Here is a 22,629-nt window from a genome sequence, read left to right on the forward strand (position 1 = left end):
TATGAAAGTGCGCCCATTGGCCATCAGTAACTTCCCTCTTAGCAACCATACTTTTTAAACATACCAATTCACATGTGAAGGCCACCAGTCCTGTCCTCAAGAAGAGAAGGAATAGCACTGAAGCTTCTGTAGAAACCGCACCCCCCTTTTAAGGGAGAAGCATTAATTACTACCTGAATTGTTAAATTTCGCTGGGGTGGCTGTGAAGCCCCCTTTTGAGCAACCACTAGAAAAATAAACTTGACACCAATGATTTCCTGAACCGTGCTGAGGTGAACAGACGAGCTTTGCCAACCACTGCGTTAAACCACTGTGCCATTTCGGTAGCCAGTTTCCTCATGTATCCAGCTGCCAGTCTCTCAGTATGCACTTCGTGTGTCGCCACCTTCATCTCCTGTGGCAAAGTTAAACTAAAGACCTTGATCAGGCCTCCTTCGTCCTAATAAATGACTAAAGCACTCGTTATATACTTTGCTAAAGACAATAAGACACGACAAAGCAAAGCTACATGAAGTAAAACTTTGCTTAACATAGTGCTAAATTTTGCTTCTGCATGTAGTATATCCTAGCTTAGAGTCCTGAAGATGAGTTCAGTGTGCAGCCATTTGCGCAAAAATGAATAAAAGCCCTTGTTAGAAAGAACCAGATTTCGCAAAAGGTGAGGAACTGGCCCAATTTGACACCTTGTATATCTGTACGTTCCTCGTGGTCTTTTAGTGCCATTTCAACTGTCTCCCCATAGTGTGGTTAGCACTAATTCAGTGCCCACAAGTCACACTTCATTATCCAAGCGTGCTCCCAGCCTGCTCACTGAAGCATGAAAATTCATTGTCTCCTGCCGTGGAAAGGGTGGGACCTCCAGAGCTCCTCATTAGAGGGCGCCACAGCTTGCAACAATGTACATGAAGCTGTGACATGTTTTTCTTTTCTTTTTTCCTGGATTTCCTCCCATGGGACATTAACACTACTTGGCTGTGCTATGATCCGTAATGGCCTGGCATCAACGCGTGACTGGTAAAATTGAGTAACAACGCAAATGAGCCTACTGTAGTTGCACGACATAACTGTAGGCGGCTGGCAGGCAAGTCAGTCCTGAATTCCACTGACATCAGCCTCTCGTAGCACACAATGGGGTGATTCAATCCAGCAGGTACCTTTAGCTTGCATAGCCGACACAATATATATGTGCATCCCAAATGATAGGGAATGCCCGTTTATTGCGCTAACTGCTACCATTGCCCAAGTGCAAGTACGACTATCACCTTCCAACATCTGCTAAGTACAGGTGTCTAACCGAAGAACAAGTCTGGTGCATGGTGTTTTTCCAAGCTCAATATAGTAGTGCTACAGTAAAACCAGCACAGATTGTTCAATGCTAGCTAGGTGTTTCTCGTCACATTTTGCAGGATTGCACCCATGAAAGAACCTGTCCATTTTTGGCTATGAATGAGGTTAATGCTAGTGAAAATTTTTTGAGCTCGCAGTAATTTCACCCAAACTAACAACCTAGATTTTCCCTGAATACAACTAGCTGTACTTTGATTTACTTTGGTTAAACTTCTTTCTGTGGCCTCCAGACAATTCTTACTCCTGCTGCCCAATCACTTGCACCTAAAATAGACTATAACGAATTGGCCATGTAACCTAGTTTGCAGTGCCATGGTTGTTGTTTTTTTTAACTTCGAGTTCCAGACTAGGGAAATAATTAGATCTTTGTAGTTTAAGAAACAAAAAGAGTGATCTAGTCCTTCAGTTAGGAGCAGATTGGGTTAGAAACATATGTATATATAGAAGGTTTAAATCCAGAAAAAGACTAATAAAATGGATTAAGGTCAGCGCGTGCAAGTTGCTTTCGAGCTGGATAAGAAGTGTCACAGGGTTTGAAGAATAAATAATGATGGCATCCCACCTGAATGCATTTAAAGCAAAAAAAATTCTTTGCAGATTCTTCATAAGAATGAAAGTGACTGGTTCAGAATTCAGCTTAGTGCGAGAATCGAGGTTTGGTTGAAAGGTAATACAGTAGCACAAAAAGTAAGAGTACAGATATCCAGATTCCTTAGCAAATCTTATAGCCTCTCCTCAGCAAGAAGGTTTGAATTTTCAGTTTTAGGTCGCAAAATTATGAAAAATGACCAAGGCAGGTATAAAAGCCACATTTACCTTTACTGGATATATCAATCACTTCAGGTCAGATATTCACAACTTTGAAATAAGCTACATATTATGGATGCAGGGTAATAAGTGTTCCATTAACCCCAATTATACAGTGCAACATATTAAGCTCTAGACTTATAAACAACGAATAAGATTGAATAAAACAAAGAAAAGACTCATATTTGAAAAAAATTTGTAAAACCTGCCCCTTCAAAGCACTGTGTTCATATATCGCAACTACAGGCTCCCACCCTGACAAATTGACTGTACCGTACAACTGAAAGAAGCTTACAGTAACAACAGAACCAAACCAAAGAGCTTTTAATTGGATATGTGTTCCTCAAATAAAAAATAAATGGAGATTTACAGACCTGTCATTTTTTTCAGCCGGTCAACACATACGCGTGAATGTGTATGCGGCGTTTTCACCCGTGAAAATTAACCCACGACCTGCAGGCAAAAGCAATGATATGCACATTATATATATACTATATGGCCCTTGTGCAGATCCTACACTGCACGTGTGGGCACTTATTGGGGAGCTCAGCAGGAAAAAGGTACTATGTGCTGCTTTGACAGCTTTTCTCCTCCAACACTGCAAGCCAGAAACCCTGTACCAAACCCTTAATTCATACCTTGTCAAAAGAGAAATGCCATGTGTGCTTACGGAAGGAATTTGTGGCAACACTGGCTACACTCAACTGTGCCAAAAGCAAAGCATTATTGGGTTCACATTTGTGTCTGGGTTAAGCACTACTGTAACAAATCCCACTCTCTGATGGCAGACAAAGCTGATGTGTCAGTTTTGTGCGGGAACGTTAAGAATTCCCAGAATGCAGGAGTACACATCTGTTCCTTATACTCTTGGTCTATAATGCATACTGAATGAGCAACAAGTTAACAAAGAGTGATAAAAATTGATCCATACATGGTGAAGCAAAAAAACTGGGAGAACCACGGAAAGTAAGCATATCCACAGAACAGAAAAAAAATGCTTTTGTTTGCACCACTCAAGTTTTGCGCAAATTGCCCAGTTTGTTAACTGCTATGAGGAATGGTAAATATATACTTGATATGAACACTAAGTATGTTGTATTATGCATGCATATGGGTACACGGGTACATCAATAAATTCGCAGGAATGTATTTAGCGCATACAACCGTTTGCTTAGTTAGTATATAATGCTTGAACAGTACTCACCTCGGTCCTTCTTCCGACGAATCCTTGAGGCTGCCTTGCCCCCTGGTCAGCTGGGATCCGCGCAGCATCCTTCCGTCGCCTTCAGGCATGCCGGGCGGTGTCAGGCGCATTCCTAGCCGGAGACCAAGTTGCCAAAGGGTGCCCGCTAAGGTCATCACTGGACCCGTTACAGGCGCTGGAGCGGCGAGCGCGCGCACTGTTTACAGCGGCGTCGGATTCTGCCTCATTGTTTCAACGCTCGATCGGGCTCGCCGCTAAAACGCAGCAGCCGTCCGATAAGGCAGGCCGCGATCGAATCTCAAACGCAGTGACGGATATATACGCGGCTCGTATGTCGCGCTCACGCGCGCACCAGTACGCGGACTTCCCCGAAGGACGCGCGCGGCAGCTGATGAGAGGATGAGAGCATGTACTGATGCGCTGGATCGAAAGCGGAAGAGCTAGGCGACGAAAGATACGGAAACATGCGGCGCGCGGCTCAGAGAGCAACGACTCCCAGATATGTTTGCATTGCACCGAAGATACACAATTCTCTTTAAACAGCGAACGTTCCGCTCAGGCGTCAGTCGAAGTAAAATAGGGGTACCACGCACGACTCTCGAATCGCTACAGCATCCGAGCAGCTTTCCATCATTTTCCACGCCGATCGGGCGCGGCTGCTGTGAGAGAAAAGATTAAATCACACGCGGAGCAAAAGAGTGCGTGCGTGGAGCGCACGTCGGTTCCCGAGCTGCGAACACCTGCTTCGTGTAATAACTTTTTTTTTTTTTTCTTTTTTCACTTCGCCCGCATCAAGCGGCATGCAGGGTGCCGCCCCACACAAACCATGCAGGGTGCGCGCGACCTGGTCGACGCGCGCGCGGTCATCAGCGGGGTCCAAGCGGTTCATTGAACCCACGCATGACGGCGCGCACAAAGGATATGCAAAGCGTGCGTACTCTATATAATGCGGGGCGTGCGCAAGTAAAGAAGCCGATTCTTACCACGATACGTGCCGCCGCCGGCCCCGGCTACGCACGGGGCGCCCGCAGTTGCCGGGCTCGGTGCCGACTGGACTGCTGGTTACTTGTCCCACTCCGGAGGCGCTGGTCACCCGTGCTTCGCTCGTTCGGGCGGACCGCGCTGGTTACTCGAGTTGAACGTCCGACGACGGCGTTGGCAACACCTGTTTCCGCGGGATGGGCAGCGCGGGCGCGGGGGTCTCCCTTCGGCAGACACCGCCCAGCGCCGGCAGCGGCGGATCGATCGCTCGCGCTGCTAGTTGCCGCGCCGACAGTCTGCTGCCGCTCACGCAAATGACTACTAGGGCGCACCGGCTGTCAAACGCCGCTGTTGCGGGCGGCGGCAGCGCTCGCCGCTTTGTGGTGAGGAATGTCCCTCCTCCGCTGCCACCGCCCTGCTGCCTGTCGCCGGGGCAAGTTCATTGCACCGCGGATGCGGATCGTAGGACCGTAGTCCCTTGGCGCTGCTTGCGTGCGTCCCGCACCTGACACCGCCGTCACTACCGTGCTCTGCTTCGCTACCAACCGCTTCAGTCGTCGCGCGCCAACTCATGCAGCACGATAGCTCTCTCGCGCATCCGGCGCGCGCGACTCGCTTTGATCGTACAGGAAAGCTGTAGTGGCTGTAGTACGAAGCTCACAGTGCGAAGGGCACGGCGGGGGAGGACTCCGTTTATTACCGTCAGCGCTTTCATTTTCCGCTACGCTTCGGTTGTTCCTGGCAGCAATCAAGGCGATTGCCATACAAGCTGCGCGATTTATGATCGAATGATCGACCACCTTTTGACCTTTGTTTGACTTTATTTCGATCATTTCGGCTTCGTGCGCTCGCTATGGTGCTCGGGAAATATCTTGCAATCTGTTCTTCTACCATGCGAGCTCTGCCTCACCTTTTATCTTTGCCATGTTACTGGAGTCGGCTTGTAACAAAAAGTAAAGAAGTGCCAAATTTACGACCTTGCACAACTTGCTGCAGGGAAATACGTAATACTGAGGCACAGGACGAGCGGAGGTTAGATATATATGTATTTAGTTGAATGGTACCACTGATTTTGCATTTGCATAACTGCATAACATACTACTTGGTGTATTTCTTTTTCCTTTAATATTTTTTTGTGGAAGTGGATTTGGCACCATAAAATTGCCCTTTTGTATAGGTGGCGCACGTCATCTGAAAATTCAACACACGACCTTTGCAATTTATCTATTGAGAAAGAGATCGTTTTGGTTTTTATCCACACGAAATCGGCGTTGTAGTGTGGTTTCAAGGGTGGGTGAATGATTGTGGTAAAATGAATAACGTAAATAAGTGCGTTGGTCTTTGTAAATTACTGCTGCACAGCAGCGTTGCGAGATCATCGCTGTGTAGGGCTGCCAGCCTGAGCAGGTAATACACTTTTACCCTTCTGTCGACCAATTGAACTAGGAAGCACATGGCATGCATCGTACTCGAGTTTCGGTCTCAAGTCTATTTTGCCGCGCGCACTATGCCAAAATGTAACAGCGCAGTCTTTTGTTTTTCTATCTTCATAGGACCTCTACCGCGGCATGTTATTCGGCGCTGCACACTTCATGCGTACAACATGGCCTTATGGAATTTTTCGAGCCAAAGGACAAGTGGGGCGCCGACGAAGTTCGCGCAGGTTTGCACTCGCCTTGTATCCGTCGTATCCAACGCATCAGAATTGTTTCGTCTTCTGCAACGAAACGAAGTTGAGCATTTTTTGTTTTGTCTGTGTGTGGTTTCGTGTCTCGTAAAGATGGCAGTGTAGCGTGTTTCGGAAACAAGGAAGAACGTCTACACGAGCTCAAAGCGTGCGATGGTATGGAACAGTTTCGTGTGATATGCGCATCCATCTAATGATGGAACAAGGTGTGCGTCTGTGTACGGATATCTAGGATTCGTTTTATGTCGTAGCCTAAAGAAAAAATAAAGACGGTGATTTGTTCGCGGCACTGGAGTAAACGCGCCTGTTGATTGTTTTGCGGTTAACTGAGACTAGTGTATTAAAATGCTTTTCTGCTTTGTACACCATCATTTTGTTTCCTTTCAAGCCGCTGTGTTTCGATCATTAACATTAATGTCAATGAATAATACTAATGCTAAATAATTCTCATTCGCAGCATTACTAATGAAGGTTATGGTTACAAACTAAACAGCATGGTGATGCTTGATTTCGGCAAAAATAGAAAACAGCATACTGTTATACAGACACTGTGGGATGATTGACATTGGTCTGTGCTGATTTTTTATGATATATTAATCACAAAAGGCTGTATTTGCTGAAAACAGCCATACAGAGTAAAAAGGCCAAAGAAGTGATTACTGGCATTGTCACCGAGGTCGTTCTCACAAGCACGCAGTGTCTGTTCCACAGGCAAAGAAGAAACTGGGTGTGTGTCTAATTCTACCTAAGCTACCTTCACAACACGCAATTTCCATATGATTTCACACCACCCGCTTCCACTGATTGTCCGCAATCACCAGGCACTTACCCTAGACTGCAGTGGTCTAGCCATGCTACTATATATGTGTGTCTGTACGCTGCATCACCCACATGATTGAGTTGCGAATGTTGACGGGTGTGAGTTTTGCAAATCATATTTCGATGATCTTGTAGGGTCTATGTGGGCTCGATACAAATCCAAGGTGAAAATGACTGGTGGAGTGGACCTCTACATGTATGTTATGTACCAGGATGGATACGATTCTCGATGCCAACTTGAATAACTAAAAAAAGGCACTGCGACGACGGACACGACAGAAAAAGAGGTACAAGCAATGAACTTCAGTAAAACGACTCTCATGTTTAGAAGTGGTTGGGGGCGAATGGGTTCTGGTTGTTGGAGAGTGTATTAATACCTGCGCTTTTCAATAAACCTTCAGTTGTTAATCAGCGCTTGTCCCTCTTCTTCTCAAGTGTCCGTCATCGTGGCGCTGTTTTTTAGTTAATCAGTGATGCACCAAGTCGCTCAGTTTTCAGTTCTTCTGACGCCAACTTGGCACCAGGCACGACACCCATTGACATCACAAATTATCTTGTTTTGTCAACCGCTTACATTTTCCTTAAGCTGACAAAGGTTTAAAAGTCTCTCTCTGCCCATAATTACATCAAAAAAGGATAGTGAAAAATGTGACTACTTTAAAATTCAAAGAATTCTTGCAAATTCAAAGAATTGGAGATGCACTTGCATAATTTGCACCTAGGCTGCGAGGCACGCTGTAAAATACGCAGATGGCTGCGTCTTCCTGTGAGCCATTAAACATTCATTTTTTCCACACTGCATCAGTACTATCTGCCACCAAAGATCGTGGTATGGTGCTTTCATTGTTTGCTACTTCCGTTGTTTGCTACGTCTTCGTTTGTTCAAGACGGGCAGACATGCCAGCTGATGGCTGGTCTATCCCCATACCTGTAACATAGTGCTGTGTCGCTGCCCAGTACGGATTCATGTCGTCCATTAGACTTTAAAGGTTTTGTAGGAAATCTAAAGGTGGGATCATGGACGCAACACTACACAGCTTAACTTAACACAGCGCAACGCTACACAGCTACACAGTCGCAACAAACCTGTAGGCGACTGTGAAGTGCATATCAGCTGTGGCTGCAGAGGTAAGAATTGCCGACAACAATGGTGGATTTATATCAGCGTATGAAATTTACCGTTTCCGACCTGTACTGGAATGTCGACTGCCTACTTGGGTGGTGTTAAGGTTCTTTACGTCCTTACTGCCGATGCGCGATGGCAGCAGCTCTATGTGCATGCACTGCAGCATGATCGATTACTGCAAATGATGCCCAGCTTGGTGTTCCTCTCCTGTGCAGAAGATTTGCTCTGATTTCACAGCCAAATATAGCACACACCAATATGGTGACGTCACTTACAAACAGGTGCAAACGATATTGTATGTGTAAGTGCTTAACTAGTCACGCTTCTAACTCAGCTCCTGCCGGCTCACTTAGTCCTGAAGAACGTTCCACTTGTCCCAGAAGCCCTTGCATGTGATGCCCGTGATAACTATGTATGTCGAAGTAAGGCTATCAGTTGGGGTGTACTGGTGCTGACAGTGGCATCAATGTCCGCCGTGGTAGCTGATTGGTGTGGACATTGGCGACTTGTCATAAAGCCATGAGATTGAATCCCAGATGCTGCAATCATGTTTTAATGGAAGGAAAATGCAAAATTGTCATGTTGTGAGGTGTCCAAGAATGTTAAAGAACCCCGTGCAGCCTGAATTGTCTAGAGTCTTGCACTACAGCACCTCTTATGTGTTGCGTTGTGATATTAACCATCATGTACTGATAGTGAACATGGGAGTAGTGTAGTGCAAGGCAGTAGAGGAGGGAACCATAGAAGGATTTGCTCCTAAACAGGAAGCCTGTGCTTGGTAGCCACTATTGTCTGAGCACATTTATTGCTTCTGTACTGTGATAGTCAGCACTTCAGCCATTGACATGCACCAGTGCGTTGTGCGACGAAGACAAAGAAGTACGCTGTGCTCGCCGTTGCAAGGTCCTCTCCTCACAGCTCTCCATCTGAGCGTCAATAAACGCCCTATTACAATTGGCGGAGGTGCCGTAAACGATCCCATCCAAATTGGAACTGCGAAGCCGTACACTGCCCTCTACGACCGCCATGCAAGACGAGTCCACTTCGACGCTGCTGGCCGTTCCACCCACGATCATGTGTTGTGGCTTCGTGCGCCAGCGTGACCCTTGCCTCTTCAGTGGCACGGCCGATCAAGATGTCGACGACTGGCTGTCATCGTATGAAAGAGTAAGCAGCTACAACAAGTGGGATAACTCATACAAGCTCAGTAACGTCATATTCTATCTGACGGACGTGGCAAACCTCTGGTTTCGCAACCATGAGGCTGACCTGTCATCTTGGTCGGAATTTAAAAAGAATTTCGCGGAAGTGTTCGGCCGCCTGGCAGTGCGTAAGCTTCGTGCCGAACAACGTTTACACGGTCGTGTTCAGCGCGCTGATGAGACCTTTACCAGCTACATAGAAGACATTGTTAATCTCTGCAAACGAGTAGACCCGGCCATGCCGGAAGCGAACAAAATCCGCTACATCCTCGAGGGCATTACTGAGGACGCCTTCCAGATGCTGGTAGCGAAAGATCCCACCAGCGTTAGTGAAATCGTGAAGCTTTGCCAGAGCTACGACGAGCTCCGCAAGCGGCGTGCTTCTAGGCGCTGCTCCAGTGTGTGCGACGAAGGCGTATCCGCATTAGCCCTGGGTGGTTCACCAACTTCTGAAGGGAGCCCGCTGAATCAACAGATCAAAGATTTTATTCGTGAAGAGGTCGCATGTCAACTCTCACTCCTTCCCCATTTTCAAGACTCGGGCCGCCTCGTTCCTGAACTGGCTCCATCTTTGGCCCCTACTATACGCCGTGTCGTGCAAGAACACGTCGCTGATGTCTTGCCGTCCAACCCCGTGCTGCCGCCTGTGACGGCACCTCTCACGTATGCCCAAGTAACGGCTAGGCCACCACCTTCGCCCACGTCTGGCTCCTATGTGCAGGTCCCTGCCTACCGTTCACCGCCGCATGCTGAGCCTTTGTTCCAAGCCCCACTCTCAAGGTTCCGCCCACATCCTATGAAACCTTGGCGTACTACGGACAACCTTCCGATTTACTATGCCTGCGGTCAGCCGGGCCATGTTGCACGCCTTTGTCGCCAGCACCTCCAACCTTCACAGCCTGACATTGGACTTTACCCGTACGATACCGACTCACGCTCGCAAATGATTCCGTCCGGTTCTCAATTTGTCTCACAAGATCGCCAGACCTATGCCACTCATCGATCACATTCTCCTCGGCGCCGATCGCTTTCTCCAATGCTGCGACGTCCTACCAGCACCGTTGAGGGAAACTAACAGTCGCAGTTCCGGGGGCAAGAACTGCGCTTGTTTCGAATTCCTCAAGTCCTCCGTGTCGTCCCGCTAATGTTATCAAAGTTTCTGTAGAAGGCGCCACAGTTCTCGCTCTCGTCGATACCGGTGCAGCCGTCTCTGCCATCAGTGAAGCACTCTGCCGTCGAGTTCGCAAAGTGACCACTCCGATTTCCGACTTTTCGCTCCGCACCGCCTCATCACAGCACATTCACCCCTCCGCATCTTGCACAGCCCGTGTGCTCATTCAAGACGTCTTGTATCCCATAGAGTTTATTGTTCTGTCGAACTGCTCGCATGATATCATCCTCGGATACGATTTTCTATAGACTCATCAGGCCGTTATTGACTGTGCTCGTGCGCAAATTGCCTTCGCCCCCCTCTGTGATGCCCCCTTCTGTGATACCCCTCCCCCGCACTGCAAAACTTCTCGGCGCCCATGACACCGACATTCCTCCATTTTCTGCTGCCCTCGTACCACTGTCTTGTGAGTGTGTAACTCCTTTGACTGCAATTTTTACACCTTCCGAAGCTGCCTCCCGTCATCCCTGCCTCCTTTTTCCGTTCGCAGTTCTCGAAATTCAAGACGGCGAGAGTGCACTTTACGCCTCGAACCCATTTTCTTGCCCAGCAGTCCTGCTCCGTGGCGAATGCATTGGACGTCTTGAAGAGCTTGATCCCGGTCATGTCACCACTCTTGCTGACTCAACCCCCTCCTTCGACGTTAGTCTGTGCTCTTGCGATGTTGCGACCGCTTCGACGCCCTCCGACGTTTTCCAACATGCTATTGATGTTCATCTTCCACCTGCGCAACGTGATCAACTTGTCGCCCTCTTGCAGAACTTCGCTTCTTCATTCGACCTTCCTCAAACTGACTTGGGCCGCACGTCTGCCGTAGAGCACGCCATCGACACGACACCGGTAAAACCGCACCTTTGCGCCAGCGCCCCTATCGCGTGTCGGCTTCGGAGCGCCAAGCTGATCATGTGGACGACATGCTCCGTCGTGGTGTCATTCGGCCATCCCACAGTCCCTGGGCGTCTCCAGTTGTGTTGGTACCTAAGAAAGATGGCTCCTTCCGGTTTTGTGTCGACTACCGCCGGCTTAACAAGATCACGCGCAAGGACGTCTATCCTCTGCCACGCATCGATGATGCACTGGACTGCTTGCAGGGCGCCGAGTTTTTCTCCTCGTTGGATTTACGATCTGGCTACTGGCAGGTGCCAATGGATGACGCTGACCGCTCTAAAACTGCCTTCATCACACCAGATGGATTATATGAATTCAACGTCATGCCCTTTGGGCTTTGCAACGCCCTGGCCACATTTGAACGCCTCATGGACACTGTGCTTCGTGGATTCAAGTGGCGAACCTGTCTTTGCTATCTCGATGATATCGTAGTCTTTTCTACCGATTTTCAATCCCACCTGCTCCGACTGAAGGACGTTCTCACTTGTCTCGCTACCGCCGGCCTCCAACTGAATCTGAAGAAGTGCCGCTTTGCTGCTTGCCGACTAACTATTCTATGTCATGTCGTTTTTAAGGATGGCATTCTTCCCGATCCCACCAAACTTCGTGCAGTTGCCGAATTCCCACGCCCAAAATCACTGAAGCAACTACGAAGTTTCATCGGCCTGTGCTCCTACTTTCGCCGCTTCATCTTAAATTTCGCCTCTATTATTGCTCCTCTCATCCAGCTCCTCTCCGGCAGCTCCGACCTCTCCGCATGGACACCTGCTTGTGATGACGCCTTCAACACATTACGCCGTCTTTTGGTTTCGCCTCCCATCCTCCGCCACTTCGACCCGAATGCGCTAACTGAGATTCACACTTAAGCTAGCGGTATTGGGATAGGCGCCGTTCTCACCCAATGCAAACCTGGTATCCGAGACTATGTGGTGGCGTACGCAAGCCGCACCTTGACCAAGGCAGAGTCCAATTATTCTGTTACGGAAAGAGAATGCTTGGCCATTATTTGGGCCATCGGCAAATTCCTTCCGTATGTCTATGGCCGACCATTTTATGTGGTCACTGATCATCACGGTCTGTGCTGGCTGGCGTCCCTCAAGGACCCGTCCAGCCGCCTTGCTCGCTGGGCTCTTTGCCTCCAAGAGTATGACATTCGTGTCATATATCGCTCAGGCCTCAAGCGTACTGATGCGGACGCTCTTTTGCGCTCACCGCTGCCTCCCTCTTCGTTGTCTGATGAGATCTGCGCCTACGATTTGTCTTCGCTTGCCACTATCGACATGGCCACGGAACAGCGGCGCGACCCGTGGATATCTACACTTCTGGACTTATCTACACTTCTGGACTTTCTTTCAAGTCACTCTCCAGGTCGTTTGTCTAGGGCGCTTGCCCGCCAAGCTCACCATTTTTCAATTCGTGACGGGCTGCTCTATCGCTGCAGTTATCTTCACGACGGAAGGAAGTGGCTTTTAGTCATCCCCCGTCATCTCTGCGCCGAAATTTGTGCTGCTTTCCATACTGATCCTCAGTGCGCCCACGGCGGAGTGTTGAAAACCTACACGCGCTTGCGTCTACGCTTCTTCTGGCGTGGAATGTACCGCTTTGTCCGCCATTTTGTCCGCTCTTGCCAGTCTTGCCAATGCCGAAAAACTCCTCTCAAGTCTCCTGCTGCGTTGCAGCCGTTGCCCTGTCCTGCCCGTCCGTTTGATCGTGTCGGCATAGATCTATACGGTCCCCTTCCTACAACTTCAGCTGGCAACCGCTGGATTATCGTGGAAGTGGATCATCTGACCCGCTACACTGAGACATCATCATTGCCCTCTGCTTCCGCACGCGACGTGGCTGCCTTTATTCTGAAAAACCTGGTTCTTCGCCATGGTGCCCCTCGCGAACTGCTCAGAGACCGCGGACGCGTTTTCTTATCAGACGCTCTTGAGGCTCTCCTGAAAGGATGCCGCATCATACACCGCACCGCTACCTCATACCACCCTCAGACGAATGGACTGACAGAACGTTTCAACCGCACTCTCGGTGACATGCTGGCTATGTACGTGAACACCGACCATTCCAATTGGGACCAAGTTCTACCGTTTGTTACTTACGCATATAACACCGCGACACAGACCACTACTGGATTCTCTCCATTCTTTCTCCTTTACGGGCGCGAGCCACCCTGTACTATGGACACACTTTTTCCCTACCGCCCTGACGTTTCCGAATCTTCCCCGCTATCCGATGCTGTCACGTACACAGAAGAATGTCGTTAGCTCGCCCGCTCTCTCACAACAGAAAATCAGTGGCAACAAAAATACCTCCGTGATACCGGCGAAGCTTCGTCATATCTCCCGAACTCTCTGGTGTGGCTCTGGGTGCCCTCCACAACGCCTGGCCTTTCAAAGAAGTTTCTTGCTCGCTACCACGGCCCATATAGGGTCCTCCAGCAAACATCTGCAGTCAACTACGTAGTTGAGCCCGTCACGCCCTCTGCGGACTTGCGTCGCCGTGGTCGTGAAACAGTTCACGTGAACCGATTGAAGCCATTCTATGACCCCACTGTGCTTTCCGTGCCATAAGTCACCAGGATGGCTCCTTTTTTTTACCCGGGGGGAAAATGTACTGTGATAGTCAGCACTTCAGCCATCGACATGCACCAGTGCGTTGTGCGACGAAGACAAAGAAGGAGTACGCTGGACTCGCCATTGCAAGGTCCTCTCCTCACAGCTCTCCATCTGAGCGTCAATAAACGCCCTATTACAATCCTTATGCTTGCTTTTATGCCAACTTCTGTGTCATTTGTCTGCAGGTATGGTGAAGGATTCCACATGATTCTATTTTTCTTCTGTTTGCTTACAGGGAAGCCCTGGAGTAAAGACGAACTCCGAATCAAAAGTAACTCCGATCTTCACAAGCTTTGGTACGTGGACAATCACAAGTATTTTGTAACCATGTAACCATACTCGGGTGTCTAGTACCACCCAAATCACTCAAACTTGTTGGTTTCAAAACTGGTGCTCTAGCGCAAGGTAACAGTTCTACATCATTAAAATGCAATCCTAAGCACTCCCTTTTTTTCTGTGGAAGAGAGCATAGACAAGGCTGCCGATCCACTTGCTCACTCAGTCGAGCCTGAGCCGCTAAAGACCCGAGGTGATGTGATGTCTGCGGCACGACCTTTAGCTTCTGTTTTGATATGTTACAATCCTACACGACAGCCAGCACCACAGGATGGCAAATTATGACCAAAACTTACCGCAATCACTCTATTAGTGTGTTGTCATGTAGACCTGGAATTGATAGCCATTTGGCGGATCTCGGCAGGTTTCGAAGGCATCGGTAATGGAAGTCGAAATGAGCTTGAACTGCTTGAACTTTAAGGACACTGCACTTGCATTTGTGTAAAATATTGCGAATTTTGTTTGCCAGATAAATTCTTACTTCTCGCGCCAGTCTCGTCATGATATTGATGTGAAAACGGAGGGTGGGGGAGGGGGTATTTTATATTTTTCGAATCTAAGCACCCCCCTCCTCCTCCCCACTTCACTTTAGGTATCACAATCGTGAAAAAAAAAAAATGTGTTTTAGAATCGAGTAAATACAATAATTGAATACAAAATTATCACGTGTACTTTACTTGCAAAGAAAGTGTTTCTTGAATTTCAATCTGTAGCATTTTTGAGTTGATACCGTCATCAGGGACAGAAGAATGCATAGTGCACTCATTTCAATTCCTACTGGTACGAGTCTTCATGAAGCTTCCTGCCATACCCCTTTCGATAGAAATGCAGTAACTTTAATAGTGTTCTATTTTTCAAGCTTTGACCTCAGTCATCCTGAAGCACTGTACAGGAGGCGTGTTTTGTACTGATTGCTGGACAGGCTCAGATTTTAGGAACGCCCTCCCATATTGCTGCAGTACGTCAAAAGAAACTGAGAGACCTGACTGCATGCCTGATGATAGCTTGCTTCCGAGCATGTTCATCATTTACAGCTCCAACAGTCCAGAGCTCTGGACGTTGAAAATAATTGTTTCTAACTTGGTACCAATTCGCGATGTTAGAGGTGTGTTGTGAGGTTCAACAAAGCACAGCATCAGGTTGGGGCTGGGGCCATTATTCTGTAAGGATCCCTTAACCATTTTCCATTTTATTAGGGCATCACGTGAGCATGACAGCAGCATTAGATGAAAGCAATTAGTCGCAGAAACCACACTGCATCATGCAACAAATTCAGGGGTGGTCACTTCCCACGGACACTTGCAAGCCGCAGCTTCATCACTGGACAACAGTTACCATTGCTAGAGTACTGCACGGACCTGAAACATATCATGGAAGCTTATGGAATATGGCCTCTGCTCTCTTGAACTATTCGCTGCTGTTAATGTAGGTTGTCAGTGAAGATTGCATTTGTATAGACCCTATGCTAGTGAAATAAGTTCGCTCTTCTGTTTTCTCTGTGTGTGCGTAAATGAATTGGTTGCATTAACTTCCATAGTTCCTCTTCAAAATAATTTAGGTGTGATTAAGAATAGCTGCAGAACTGCTTTCCGCCTCTTGGTTAGTCGCTGTATCATATTTTCAGTTTTATGCAATACTAATGCTGGCCACTGAATTACATTTTGTAATTGATAAAAACTTAATTTCTGAGGCGTCGGCATGTTGTGCTTGTTAGAGCAGAGTACCAGCCTTATGGTACTACTCTCTGTTTCATTTTAGGGTGAATTAGAATGCTGTAACCTTATCTTTCTTATCTTATCGTTTCGTGTGTGTGGTTGTTTCCTGGAAGGTACATCCTGCTCAAGGAGAAGAACATGTTGCTCACCATGGAGGAGGCAGCCAAAAAGGAGGTTGAGCTCTTTCCAAACCCCGAGCGCATTGATAAGGCAAGACGACTTATATACCTTTCTCTGGGCTGCAGCATGAGGCATGTGCTAATTAGTATGTATACACTGAGGCAACCAGTATGGCGCACAAGGATGACTAAATAGAAAGTGCTGTATCGCGGTTGTTCCTGCTTTCTTGTGTTGTCTGCGTGGTCTCACTATGTATGCCTGGTAATGTTGAAAGGGTAGCGTGGACAGCACAGCTTAATTTTAGTCTAGACTCATTGCTGTTGCAGGAAAGCTGACTGCCATGCCAAGCGTTGCATTGCTATTGAGAAGAATGGTTTAAAGATTTGTGTTAACTAAAAGGCTGGGTTGTTTGTTTGCAAACTTCTTATGAAAGGGCACCCTTAAGATAACCATTTCTCATTGCCTTGGGTACAGATTGGTGCAGTAAAGACCGTTGATGAATATTCTACAAATCACATTCATCATCAAATCTACTGGATGACTGGAGGTTGGAAAAAATAATTATAGTTCATAAAGGCAGGGATTGAAGTAGTGCACCAAACTGTAAAAGTGCACCGTGTAAAATTTTTTACACATAAAATATCGGACAGATTTTGTAGCACACGAAAAATTTATATTGCCTGACCAGCATTGATTCCGCAGAGGTCTTTCGACCATTAACTCAGGAGATTAGTAACTTTGCACTCAGCAATTGCAGTCAGGCTGACAGCTAACTACTACATTTTTCGAGAGAGTTTGAATGTGTGTGCTATAGCAAACTAATGGCCAAGCATTATCAGGGCGGGAGAAGTTCTGGGCTGGGTTGAAGGTTTTCTTTTCCTAACCTTTCTGAATTATTAATCTTCACAAATGTGCCTTTAGAATAACAGCAGTTTATATCGGGAGTTCCGTAAGGCTCCATCCTTGGCCTGTTACCATTTCTAATATATATAAGTTGTATCACCGCTCAGGTTAGTTGTAACATCAAGCTACTTGCAGATAACTCATCATCTGCAACGAAAAAGCCATGGCGAGCACATAGTGCTTCACAAATCGCTTGATGCTGTGTTGGATTAATGTGAGAAATGGTAGGCAGCAATTATAAAATTTAAAAATAACAAGGAAAAAAAAAATCTCTCATGCTCCCCTTGCAGCATTTACAGTAGTCTGCTGATAAAATTCGAGTATGAACATCTTCACATTGATAAAATGCTTCAAGCATGAACATCTTCACATCAGATTGGGTGCACACATCGCTAACATATCCTTGGTAGCATTATGCAAGCTGCTTTACCTGAGAATATGTATCTGGCTTGTACAAGCGTCTACTAATTCTAAAACATTTGTAAGACTTATTATAGAGTATATGCTCACTGGCTCACTGTATGGTTTCTCCACTGGCCACTAGCATAGTAAAACAAAAAAAAAAAAAAATCAAAGGCACTCTGTTCTATCCTTGGCACCCTTAGCAACTGCCCAACTAACCTTGAAGCTGATTTAGGTCTTGCAATGCTTTCAGCAAGAGCAAACATGGCAAGAAATTTATATACCAGCAGTTGCATACTAATTGTAGCATCAATTTGTCAAAATATATTTTCCTGCCAGAGTCTCAATAGAGACGGACAGGAACATCAATTGAATACTTCTATCATACGGATGCATTCAACTCTTTCCCTACCGCACCCATTGAGCATCATTAGTCCGCTAACGATGACTTCACGCACTGATTTTGAACCATTCCGCATCGCTCACGGACACGCTATACTATCTAGTGTGTAGTCGGATAACTGAATTTTTGATTTTGGTGCTGTTTACGTTTTTCCTGCGAAGCGGCTATTTTTGAGCGCGCTTTGAACTCGCGGCCGCGTCTCTGTCGCATGCGAGAATGCTGGCATTCGCGTCAACGACGTGCTCTTCGAATAGCCGCAAATCTGACGACTACCGATGTTATCGATGACCAAAGCAGAAACGACTCGGGAGATGGTGCCAATTATTGTCGGAATTCAGTTCCGACCCCACTGACGACGGAAACCAGCCCTGAACACTGGCGGCCGCACTCCGGCTTGCTAACGATGACTTCGCACGCAAATTTTGAACTTTTCCGCGTCGCTCACCGACACGCTGCGCCATCTACCGTGTAGTTGGGTAACTGAAGCTTAGATTTTATTGCTGTTAATTTTTTCCTGCGAGGTGGCTATTTTTTGAACGCACTCCTAGCACGTGGCAACGTCGGAGACTCATGCGAGAATGGCGGCATCCACATCGACGGCGAAGCGCTTCAAAACGTCGCAAATCTGACGATTCCGCACTGTCTAAGACCAATTTTATCGATGACCCAAGCAGCAGTGACTCTGAAGATGCTGCCTTATCATCAGAATTCAGTTCCGACCCCGATGACGATGGAAACCAGCCCGGAACATTGGCGGCCACACATTGTTGGCCTGTTTTGCATGCTTCTGGGACCGCTCTGGATGTCTTTTTTTGCATTGTTCGTCTCTCATTCCCAGGGTGTCGACAATTTGAGCACCATATCTTGAGCACAGGGAGTGGCGTTCTGCCCAAGAATGGAAGCGGGCATCCGTTTTGGCATGGTGCTCTGCAGCGGCCCTCGTTTATTGGTCATTATGCATCAAGAACACTATTCAATGTTGAACTTTTATCTTTTCACATGGAGTGGCCAGTATAATGCTCTGCATTTTGTATATCTCGAAAAAATGAATAAAATTTTGTTTCATTTCCAAGGGCATTTCGTTTCAATTTTTTTTCTAAATAATGGTTTTTGGGAAATTATATTGTGTGTTACAACCCACAATCTCATATTTAAAGTTGTATGCCTAAAACGCGAATCTATTTAGCTATTTTTTCATGTATTGTATAAAATTTTAGACATGATAGTTTTTACAGAAACAAAAATCTACCGAAACCTACAGAAAACGGCCATTTTGCCCACGGTAGGGAAAGAGCTAAGCTCTAATTGTCTCCGTCGCCATCTGAGATTGGAATAAACTAGGTGCTTCAATTAGTCATGCGTCATCATTAACAAATTTGCTACAAAAATTGAGAATTGCATACCTGCCAACCTTCCCAATTCTCCCGGGAGGCTTCCAGTTTCTGACTGAGCTTTCCGATTTTATGACCACTGCCCTGAATCTCTCGATAAGTGGCCTGTGCCCACACAAGAATGGTGTTTGTGAAAGTGGCACCAAGAAATCTGCAGCTGCATCATAATCGTCAGCATCAACATCAGCAGCTACACTATCACTAACTAACTAGCTGCTCATTGGCTAAGCAGTGATGGGCGAAGCTGCGATAAGCGAGAGGCAAAGAGAAAGTAGTTGTAGCACAAAGTAGAGTGGTGTGCCATGCCAATTTGGACCAGCAGTGGTGCACCGCTTGATACTGGTTGACACTGCAGCCCCTTCCCCCCACCCCCATTGGCACGAATAAAAATCTCCTGGTTTTTGATCTCGCCAGGCTGGCAGTTAGTTGCCAGGTATGCGGTTGTTGGAGCAGAGGACCAGTCTCAGTCGGGCAGAAGGGGCTGTGAATATTTTTAATATATACATTGATTTTTTTTAGATTCTCCTTCCTTTTTCTCAGATTAAACGGTGCATGAGGACTCGTGTCATCTTTGGTTTTATTCTTCACATTTCGTTGATTTTGTTATTATTACCTGAATATTTTATCCGTCTTGTGCACCTTATTCCCCTTTTTTTGTTACATGCTTGCTGTTCGTTGTTAGTTTTATCTGATTACTCTTTATTGCAAACCTGTCCAAGAGCCGTTTATGCACATTTCGTTCTCGGTTACTGTTACCATTTCGGATTTTTTTTTTTTTTTCAGACACGTGTGCTTGCCGCCATGTGATCTCTTGTTGTGTATTCTGATAGAGCTTTTGCTTCAGTGTAAAAGTTGTGTATGCCTGGCCCTAGCAGGTATTGAAGATAAAGAAATAACTGAGTAGAACACACTTAGACCTGCATTGTTTTTGTGTAGAGGTTCTCACGCGCCCCCTTTTTACAGTCATTACTGCGGACTAAACTTCAGGTCAGTTGAGATGATAGTCAAAGACAAATACACTATTGCGTGGGTTCTCAGGTGGTGTTGCCTGCGCTTCACCTTGCAGTGTGGCCACTGCATTGACCAGCATTAAATCAAAGTTGTACTGGTGACAGAAATACTTTGCTGAGCCACTTCGGGTTCACTGCCACAATTTTGCTGCATGAGTATTTTTTTTTATGAATAAACATTAAATATTTAGACACAGAAGAATACACCAGAAGAATGAGCAAATGTTACTGGCACTATCGATGCCTGCCCTTTCAGTCGTCGTGTGCATTTTGTCTCATGCAGTAGTTTTTGATGCCTGTGCTCCTTCTCTGTACGGTTTCAGGTGAAGGAGAGCATGGAAAACCTGGAGGCTGTGGTTCGGGAGCGCAACGAGGCCTACTTCCTACTCGAAACTGGTGAGACAGGCGAGCAGCCTTGGGTCCCCAAGGAAAACCTCTATGGCTTCGTCTGCAAGTGAGTGGTCATCGCTGCTGATGCGTCATGCTGCTTGAGGCCAAATTGGCATTACTCTCTGTGCTCGCACAGCTGGTTCTTAGTCACTCGATGCCTGCGGCAGCTGAAAGCAGCGAGTTTCACGACGAGTATTTTCAGCTCCGTGACCGTGCAACAGACATGGCTTGCCAGCCAGCTCCTAAGAGCCCTTAGTTTGTCCTCAGAAAAGTGCCCCATTTATTTGGGCTTGTTTTTTCGGATGTTAGCTAGCTTTATCAGCAGTTCTTGAAGAGCCACTCTCCAGTGTTGCTGTAATGGAACCACAGCCATTGGCTATATGAGCATCATTCCAGGATAAAGACTGAAGCGGAAAGTCGCACTTACTGTCTAGCCGCTAGATGAAAGGGATAAGAAATGACCCAGCGCACCGTTTCTTTCACCCTGTATTTTGCATGATTTTGCTCTGTGTGAGGCCATCTTGCGGAAGGAAATGCATCCTTTGCGGAGGTGCAGTGGAAAATGGAAATCTATGCCCAGGGAACCATTAAGCCTTGCGAAGCTTCTCACAGGGTCCGCGTATCAAGAATGGCAGTCTTGAGTGGGACTGAGTACAGGTATTTACCGATCGCGGCAGCACCTGTGGTCACTAATGTAAACTGTATCCAAGTTAAAAAGCTTTGATAGTGCTGACAAATGCATAGTCACCTCTCAGTAGAATCGGTGAAACAGAGGCAGTAGTATTAACAAGTCATAGATGTAACTGCCGGAGAGACAAGAGGTAAAAGAAGATCATGAGAGGTTAAAAAATGCTTATCAGAATGTAATGACGACAGTAGGCAGTAGTCTATTCACTCCTTCAGAATGGTGCCGCCATCTTTAATTACCCGGAAATTGGCTCATGGGTCACTTATTCACAGAGTTTCTTAACAGGCATCATCTAAGAGCTCTGCGGGATGTGCGGACCATCTCATGCATGGGCTATGTACATGGCACTTTTTTTATAATTGTTTGGCATAGGTTTGGTCTAGTTTGCCATCGCCTTTGTGGTGTGTGTTCTTAGTGGGGCAATAACAATGTGCATACTGTGTGTACACATAAATAATGTGACCGCAAATATACCACAACTACCACAACAAGTGAGTCAGAGACCTCACAGGAAGGAAAATCGTGGTACGATAATAATGCGATCCCACTTAATTGAAGGCAATTGCAGCTGGGAACTAAAAAGAAAATGGACACCGTGGGGGAAATATGAAAGGTACGGATGCGTTGGTAGTGTTTGGGAGGCTACACTTTCAACCTCATCGAGTACATTAAAACCTTAGTGTACATTGTTGCCATCACTGTACCACTGCTGTTTCTTGTTTGCCCAGTCTTATGACCGTTCGTATTTTTTGCTTACCCTAGTCCAGTGAACGTTTTCTTTCTCATTTCTTTCTCAACATTTTGCCCCTTCTTTCTACATTAGGAGGCACTCTGCCCTTTCCCTGTGTGCACTCCACGGCCCCCAAGGTTATTGAAAAGTTTCCTTACCCTAGTCCTGTAAACTTTTTTTTCTCGTTTCTTTCTCAACATTTTGCCCCTTCTTTCTACATTAGGAGGCACTCTGCCCTTTCCCTGTGTGCACTCCATGGCCCCCAAGGTTATTGAAAAGTTTCCTTACCCTAGTCCTGTAAACTTTTTTTTTTCTCGTTTCTTTCTCAACATTTTGCCCCTTTCTGCATTAGGAGGCACCCTGCCCTTTCCCCATGTGCACTCCATGGCCCCCAAGGTTATTGAAAACTTTGCTTTTCCTAACTGCTCTCGAGTGAGGAGCTGAAGCTAGCAGTGTCTATCTTGAGTAACGAGGGAAAAAAAATCACTTTATTTTTTATACGTTAGCTTTGATTGTAGTTCTAGATATGTTCTGAAACGGGTGCACTAAATGAAAAATAAACTATGCAAAGGCCTGGTTGGACATTTGGTGTGAGCTGGTGGCTGGGCAGCAGCTACTTTGTGCTGACACTTCCTAAAATCTCGCTGCAGTGCAGCCCTGCTAGCACGGATTTCGCCTGAAAAGAAAATTG

General features: G+C 46.7%; 2 protein-coding genes across 4 annotated transcripts in view; one reads left to right on the forward strand and one right to left on the reverse strand.

Moving 5' to 3' along the window:
- LOC146195905 (kelch-like protein 17) overlaps nucleotides 1-4,482 on the reverse strand; it is a 31,550-nt gene extending 27,068 nt beyond the window's left edge. The window contains exons 1-2 of one of the 3 annotated variants that reach the window (XM_084597947.1): nucleotides 4,342-4,482; nucleotides 3,359-3,533 (exon numbers count right to left, since the gene is read on the reverse strand). In XM_084597947.1, the coding sequence (XP_084454073.1) occupies nucleotides 3,359-3,513 (155 nt within the window). In that variant the 5' untranslated portion in view covers nucleotides 3,514-3,533; nucleotides 4,342-4,482. Of the gene's footprint in view, nucleotides 1-2,528; nucleotides 2,608-3,358; nucleotides 3,534-4,341 lie in introns of those variants that run through there. The other 2 variants (XM_084597948.1, XM_084597949.1) reach the window with 2 other exon arrangements.
- Nucleotides 4,483-5,071: 589 nt separating this feature from the next.
- mRpL47 (mitochondrial ribosomal protein L47) overlaps nucleotides 5,072-22,629 on the forward strand; it is a 29,177-nt gene continuing 11,619 nt past the window's right edge. Inside the window, exons 1-5 of the mRNA XM_084597950.1 lie at nucleotides 5,072-5,092; nucleotides 5,893-6,002; nucleotides 14,086-14,146; nucleotides 16,015-16,111; nucleotides 20,454-20,584. Of these exons, the coding sequence (XP_084454076.1) occupies nucleotides 5,951-6,002; nucleotides 14,086-14,146; nucleotides 16,015-16,111; nucleotides 20,454-20,584 (341 nt within the window). The 5' untranslated portion in view covers nucleotides 5,072-5,092; nucleotides 5,893-5,950. The remainder of the gene's footprint in view (nucleotides 5,093-5,892; nucleotides 6,003-14,085; nucleotides 14,147-16,014; nucleotides 16,112-20,453; nucleotides 20,585-22,629) is intronic.

This window comes from Amblyomma maculatum, chromosome 3 (genome assembly GCF_055883805.1).
Source record: "Amblyomma maculatum isolate TAMU_Amacu chromosome 3, ASM5588380v1, whole genome shotgun sequence".
Classification (NCBI taxonomy): Eukaryota; Metazoa; Arthropoda; class Arachnida; order Ixodida; family Ixodidae; genus Amblyomma; species Amblyomma maculatum.